We start from the raw sequence: 7260 nt of genomic DNA on the forward strand, positions 1-7260 counted from the left end.
TACTTTTATTCATGTTTTGGAATTATGGGGCTTTCAATGATCAACAAGTACGAGAAGTACCATTGCCTCTAACTTCTTTCAAACATGAATTTGGCATGAAAAGTTAAACTAGAGGTTTAAAATTTGTGATGGGATTCTGTCTTGTTAGGCTCTTTGAGTAACATTTCTATGGTTAATAGAAAACTCCAAATCTGCAAAAATATAAAGAGAAAGGCACAATTGCACACTCCAGACAGAGTTTTTCCCATAATCAACTATTAGCATCTCCACATGCACTTCTGTATTTCATAGGATTCCAACTTTTGAATCTACCATGTCACTAACTAGTTGCATGCATAGGCAAAGATGCAATTGATCATGCGTTGCTTTTTATAGACTTCCATTTGCATATCTTCCCTTTGTCTATCAAAACCCTCGATTGCCCTAACAAAAAATGGTGCCCATCACATTAAAACCCCTTGATGTACCATGTAATTTGGCCTATAACTTTCAAAATTTACATGCCACAAGAGTAGATGCAAAAATTATAAGGACTTAAGCATTTATAAATGTCTCGTTTGGTTAAAGTATCATCTACACAAGGACTTTACAAGGGTATTCTTAAAGTCTTTTTGGAGCATTGTGCACATGTCCCCCCTCTCTATTTTTGTATTATGCAGAAACATCTGTTGAAGTGGGAATGCGAGCATGCATGAAATTTGAATCAATACTCTCCATAAACCTTGCGGGATGTTTTTGAAAATTGACTTCAGGCTACATCTAGAAGTACTTTTCAACAGAATTACTGGTCTTATTCATATTTGGGTATATCATCGAGAAGCCTTGCAGTGTCCCTTGATCCTTTCAAAATTATTTGTTGATTGTGTGGAAGATGTGAGAAAATCAATGTCTTTGTAAGGCTTCATTCAACAATTTGCTTCCCTTACCATCATTTGCAAAATATTTTCCCAGATGACAATCACGAAACTCCAGAGTCATTTCAAAGCGTTCTCGCTATGAAAACGCTGCTGCTCCCTCGAGAAGATGCTGCCCTCCCTTCCTGCTTTATTATTATTATGGTCCCCATAATCAAGACATAATACCTCTCACACCTTCTTTGGCCCTTCGTAAGCCTCATGCTGCCCAAACAGGCCTTGAAAGGAAGTAACCTCACAACCCAAGAACAATAGGAAGCTTGAAATGATGGAGATAAACTAGGAAACAAGGCATCCTTTAACCACAATGCCTGGTGCAGTGGGGCATTGAGCGAGAGGGCAATGATCTATCTGTGTCCCCCACCATTGTAGCTTCTTGTGTGGCAAGCCAAGTGTCAAATAAATCAACACGCCCATGAAGGCAGTGCCAGCATCCAGTGCTGCCGAAAGCACATAGTTGTACCTCTTCCACCATCCTCTCCTAAACCGGAAAATGTAGAAGTTGAAAATTGTACCCACTATCAACCAAGTGAAAATGTTGACGGGTGTGGCTGGGGGCATGGTTGAGAAACCCCCCAAAAACACTGGTATGTTGACCAAAGCTATCCACCGTGCCCTTGGATAAAGCTTGCTTAGTGCCCAAAAGGGCAATGGAAGGATAGCTCCCAACAGAAAGAACCACGTGAGGTTCTTGTAGATGCCTAGAGAGCCAAACAGGTGCTTCGGCCCAACCAGTCCCCACAACACCGATGCATCGTACGCCACGCGATCCTTAGGACACGTCCATGGACTTCCTGGTGGCAGAGCGTCAATATCGCAGATAGATTCTACTGATGTAAGCATCCACCATGCAACAGATACATTAACAGTGCCGGCCAACAAAGTGCCCACAAGCTGTACCAGCCAAAGGCAAATATTGCAGTTAGGTAAAGCCATTGATGTATACATGACTATGCCCCAAACCAGCCCAAGTAGTGCTGTGATTAAGACGTGCATTAAATGTCTGCAAGTTTGCATATGCAGGTTGTGTTGCAGTCTTGAAGGTGTATGGTATATTGTGTGCCAAAAGGTGCGTATAATGTTTGCAAACAAGTTTGATTAAGTATGAATGACATGATCATGCATGTGCATTCAAGTTATGCACCGAGATCCAGCGTAGTAATGGGTAGGCATACATGGCTCAGTACAAGATTGTCGCACAGGATCCTATATGCACTCAGAAAACACCTTAAAAGCTGAGAGCATCAAACTCATCCATTGCCACAGACATCCATGTGCACACTTACAATGCATTGGACCAACATGCTTACAAGCATACAAACAGGAAATAAACTCCTAATTGGTGGCCCGGATGTGCAGAAACACAATAACTAACAAGAAAACTTATTACCTGTGCAGTGTACATGCATCTAGGAGGAATCTTCATATAGTGACCAAGCTTCAAATCTGCAAGAAAAGAGATAGAATGTGCCATGCTTATTCGTCCATATGTCTTGAACAATGCATTCGCAATGGGCTTTCCAGGCTGAAGGTACCCAATCAAAAATTCTGCCAAAACATTGAACCCCGGAGGCTGCACTCACAGTAAATGGCACATGTTAGAGCTGAGGAGCATAATGACAAAGTTCCAGCACAATAATGTACAAGTGACGCTTACAACAAGAACTACATTTTGAAGCTTGTCAAAGCAACTAACTACAACAGTCTTTAGTGATTAGTCTCAAACAAACAGAAACCTGATTTGTCGTTGCTGTTATTACTCCAATGGGAAGCGTGAAAAATGCCGCGATGCCACAGGCCAGAAGCACACCCCACCATGCTAGCTGAACATCATTCTCCCAAACAGTAGAAACTACAAGTGACAGTATGAGACTCACTGCTAGTAGAATCATGAACCAGCTCTGGGGTACCTCTCTATACACCTTCATTAATTGAGAATGTATATCCATCTTTTCGTCCTTCATAGCTGACCGAGTTTGTTGAAGGATATCCCTGTGCAATCATAAGGACAAAAGCTCATAGGATACTATAATTCAGTGGATTAAAAAACTTACATTCTAGCAAAGAAAAATGGTATTATGATAAATGAAGGTAAACAAAAGGACAACAAATTGAAGCACTTCCTTGAGGATATTACAAATTTCATTGTTTTTATAAATAGGTATGTCAGCAGATTTGGGTCTTTGTTCAATGCTAGTATCTGTATGATCATTGGTGGCAATATCAATCAAACTATCAATATATCAAATGGAAACTCAAAGCATGGAACCCCAACAGCTAAACAACAAGTTAATAAATTGATTATATCCTCATTCAACTTACTTTCCATGAAAAAAAGCCACATGAGTGACTGTGGCTGCAATCCTTGCAAATCCAAACCCTGTAGAAAGAGCAAAAAATGTGCTCAAGTACAATTTGCTGTAGTTTTTGTAAGCTGAGCTGTCAAAAGTGAAATCGGTCTTCATGACGCGTGTGACATTAAATGTCTTTCCCTGGTCTGTGAATAACTGGCTTGAGAACAGTGCAAACTTCCTTGCCTGATATACATCTCCCCAGTACGTAAGGGGCACAATAAGGTAGATGAAGAGTAAGAACCCAACCCCAATATTGGCAATTGAGAACCACGGTGTAACTAGTGGGCTACCGAGATAAGATGAGACACCAGCCCAATCCAAAGAAATTGCACCAATACCAAGGCCATGGAAACCAGATCCAATCTGATTTGCAGTGACATTATGAGGCCATACCCAACAAACCCATGAGAAAAACGTGAGGACACTAAACAAGTAGCCTGGCAATGTGTAATAGGCAAAACTAGCCACCACCACTATGATGAAAAATTGCATTCGAGTCAATCTTCCCTTCTTCCGAATATCTATCTCATGTAGGGTCCTGTAGCAGACAGAAACTAATCTGAGACACTTTACAGCATGCTCAATGGAGATAAGATGAGGATGACAGGAAAGAGAGAACAAAAGCATGAACCTGAATAGACTAACTTGAACAAGATTAGAAGGCCACCACATGTGAACTGGCTCAACTAAATAACGTCGGAAAATGCCTGCCCATCCATATCCTAAAACCTATTCAGGCCAAATTTATGGAAAATTTTCAGAGTGTCGTCATTGCACAGAAACGGTAGTTACTGTGTGAGTTTGACTGAAGCAAAGCTAGCAGAGAAACACAAAAACACAATTAACTTTTGGATGAAGTCTCTAGGTCAATGCATACCTGTGTTGTGATGACAATCAACAATGCAGCTAAAAAATGGATGTTCTTCTTGTAAAAGGCCCTTATTATGGTAATGACCCCAACTGAGTATGCATCACCGCCACCAAATGACACCCCCGCATTTGCAAAGATGGTTATTAAAACATGCTCCTTCATGTTAAAAGGCCCCGGATTGAGAGTAAACTTTGACCCCAGTATAGGCAATGTGTAATATGTGGTAGGAAGGGCAGCCGCCATGAAGCGCCCAAGAGGGAGTGCTAAGATCTGGGCAAATGTCGCTGCTACTGCAAGGGGTTGAGTTCGAAATGAAAAAAACGTGTTGAAAAACATCAAGAAGATGCACGATAAGGTGCCGAGAACCCACATTCTGAAGGTCATAACAGGTAAGTGAGGGTCATCTGTCTCAGGTACCGTGAGGGATACCTCTTCAACTCCAGGTTGGACTCCACTAGGAATACTAGAGCCCTCAGATGCCATGTTTACGAATGATATGACAAGTCTGCACAAGAGAAACACCAATTATGATCATGATTTGTTGGCTGACCCCATGATGCACACTTATGCATGAACACATGGAAGCTCTGGCAGTCTCAACAGCATAAGTAAAGGCCCACACATTTGAGAAAATCTTCGAGGAATTTACACTTTGAAAGGTGTATATTATTTGCCTGTTTATAATGAGCTTGATTGCTGTGTTCAATAAACTTAAATCTATGGTTGTAGTTGTTTCTAACCGTTAACCCAATGCCCGAGGAGGTCTCAACTTACAGCAGAGTATACAACTTATCACATGTTCCCTAAAAGTAGTAATTTGGGAAGGAGATTACTCAATTTTGAGCAGGATCTAAGTTAGAAAACTTTGTTATATTCCCCATGGAAAGTTGCATTAAACGGTCCAACAAAAATTTCAAACAGAGGCTTCTACTTTTCAAGAGAATATGCATACATATGGACAATATGCGCGCATTTTTCAGCAAATGAAATAGCGTATTATCAGCAAGAATCTCCCCCCCCCCCCCCCCCCCCAAAAAAAAGAAAAAACTTCTTGTGTGCTTATAAAGGAATGGATTTGTTTCTTTACCAGGAGCTGCCCCATCATCACCCCCTAAAGGGAATGCCGCTCCCATTCCCAAAAACAACAACATAACATAAGCTCTCATCCCCACAAAACACACAAACTAAAACATACATGAAATTTCAAACATCTGAATGCTCCTGGCACTGAAGACCTTTTGAATAATGGAAGGCCTCCCAGTAGCCCAAAATTTCATGTTAAACTCTCTAACCATCAGAATGCAGACAGTTGCCTAGTTCATGAGTGAATGCATTATGACTTCTAAGCATAAGCTCGTATACCAGAAACTCAAATATCCAAGTGCTCTGGCACCGGAAAAACTCCCAAAATTCGCAAATTGCTATTGTTGGATAACAAAGAGAAACATTTTACTAGCATCAAATACTTCTTCACTATATCTGAATGTGACTTCCTACATACCACTATTACACGATGCTAAAGGGCTTACCCGACACTTCTTGATGTTGCTATGAGGAAGCTCGCAGCTGTGTGTCGTCACATGAATGCCTAGCGTTAGTTTTCTCTCCAACTATCAACCCAAGTTCTGTAAAGCTTTGCCCTTGAGCAGGTTCATGAACACGCCATTGTACCATCGGCTCATGCAATGTTTTCTGCATCAAGAGCTTCTTGCACCTCTCTGCATGCAATTGTCTGCTTATACAGCGCCACCCATACTTCTCCTTTTAGGCAAATGATACGAAAATAATTGAAAGTGCAGATTCCAGAATGGTGAGAAACTTATTGAAGTGGATTCTTATGGCAAATGGGTTAGCGTACGGGGAAAAAATGTAAACGTCGACGACTGCATGCACTCATATACGCATAAGCAGAAAGCAAAGAGGTGGAAAAAGAAGGCGCACTAACCATTGAGCTTCTGTGGGTCTGTGTGTGTGTTGAGAGAGAGAGAGAGCACGCGCAGGCAAGGGCAAGGCACGCGCAGGTAGCAAGGAAAAAAGTGTACAGCAAAAGAATCTTAAGAGTTGGTGGCATTCTTGATGAGGTTCGAATGCAGGTCCTTTCGCTGGGTTCAGCGGAGAATCTATACTATTTACTCTATAAGGGAGCAGCATTTTCAGGCTGAACCATTTTCAGGCCGAACCACGTGGCAAAATATGGCACCCTACGGCAACCCAACCCATACTTGGCGAGCTGCTTGCAATTGCCTGCTAGCTAGTATAAGGGGTATGAGCCTCCCGAAAACGGCCACGGGAGGGGACCCCCCACCTAAACACGCTAGCCTCACTCCACGCACTCGTGCACCGTGGGGACTCCACGCAAGGTTCCCCAGGGCACGCTATGACCCTCCGTGAGTGCGGCGGAGCCTGAGGCTACGTGGGGCTAGGGAATCGGAACGCAAGACCCGCGAAACGCACCACGGCCGTCGACCCATGGAACGCAACCACGCCCGAGCCGGGCCCCTTTGAGCCGCAACTCGCCCGAGCCGGTCTCGTCCGAGCCAGGCCCCTTGAAGACAAACACCTCGACCCGAGCCAGTCCCGTCCGAGCCGGTCCCGTCCGAGCCAGGCCCCTTGAAGACAAGCACCTCAACCCGAGCCGGGCCCCTCCTGAGCCGGTCCCGTCCGAGCCAGCCCTCTTGAAGACAAGCACCTCGACCCGAGCCGGGCCCCCCTGAGCCGGTCCCGTCCGAGCCAGGCCCCTTGAAGACAAGCACCCCGCCAGAGCCAAGCCGTCCGAGCCGGTCCCGTCTGAGCCAGGCCCCTTGAAGACAAGCACCTCGACCCGAACCGGTCCTGTCCGAGCCAGGCCCCTTGAAGACAAAAGCACCTTGTCCCGAGTCGGTCCCGTCCGAGCCGGGCCCTTTTCTCCGCAAGCTTCCGCAAACGCGCCCACCACGCTTCTCCGCATTGACGGCCCAACTCCCGGGTCGTCACAGCTAGAGCACAAAGATAGAAGCCCAAGGGACTCACCAATCGGCCAACGATTTATACTACTCTATAACGGAGCAGTGTTTTCAAGTTGAACCACATGGCAAAATACGGCACCCTGCGGCGACCCAACCCGAACTTGGCCAACTGCTTG

At 44.3% G+C, this 7260-nt stretch overlaps 1 protein-coding gene across 3 annotated transcripts; it reads right to left on the reverse strand.

Annotated features, from left to right (window-relative positions):
- Nucleotides 1–516: 516 nt before the first annotated feature.
- On the reverse strand, nt 517–6211 carry LOC147433591 (oligopeptide transporter 3-like). 3 transcript variants are annotated; one of them, XM_086490267.1, is made up of 8 exons: nt 6085–6211; nt 5669–5871; nt 4146–4644; nt 3900–3997; nt 3237–3806; nt 2651–2906; nt 2305–2487; nt 517–1808 (listed from the first exon to the last, which is right to left on the reverse strand). In XM_086490267.1, the coding sequence occupies exons 3-8, from the start codon at nt 4620–4622 to the stop codon at nt 1194–1196; spliced, it is 2199 nt and encodes a 732-aa protein (XP_086346393.1). In that variant the 5' UTR covers nt 4623–4644; nt 5669–5871; nt 6085–6211; the 3' UTR covers nt 517–1193. The 3 variants fall into 3 exon arrangements, with proteins under 3 accessions (XP_086346393.1, XP_086346392.1, XP_086346394.1); XM_086490266.1 differs by having other exon boundaries at nt 5669–6178; XM_086490268.1 differs by lacking the exons at nt 5669–5871; nt 6085–6211 and having other exon boundaries at nt 4146–4429; nt 4510–4647.
- Between the last annotated feature and the right edge of the window lie 1049 nt (nt 6212–7260).

The sequence above is a fragment of the Adiantum capillus-veneris genome, chromosome 19 (assembly GCF_014529385.1).
Source record: "Adiantum capillus-veneris isolate H3 chromosome 19, ASM1452938v2, whole genome shotgun sequence".
NCBI lineage: Eukaryota > Viridiplantae > Streptophyta > Polypodiopsida > Polypodiales > Pteridaceae > Adiantum > Adiantum capillus-veneris.

What these genes read in the sequence shown, in the direction of transcription:
- LOC147433591 (XM_086490267.1), bottom strand. Translation starts at nt 4,622, where the DNA reads ATGGCATCTGAGGGCTCTAGTATTCCTAGTGGAGTCCAACCTGGAGTT. An exon ending in GTTCAAGTTAGTCTATTCAG is followed by an intron (nt 3,807 to 3,899) that starts GTTCATGCTTTT and finishes TGTCTGCTACAG; the next exon opens with GACCCTACATGAGATAGATA. An exon ending in GATGCATGTACACTGCACAG is followed by an intron (nt 1,809 to 2,304) that starts GTAATAAGTTTT and finishes TGGCTGGTACAG; the next exon opens with CTTGTGGGCACTTTGTTGGC.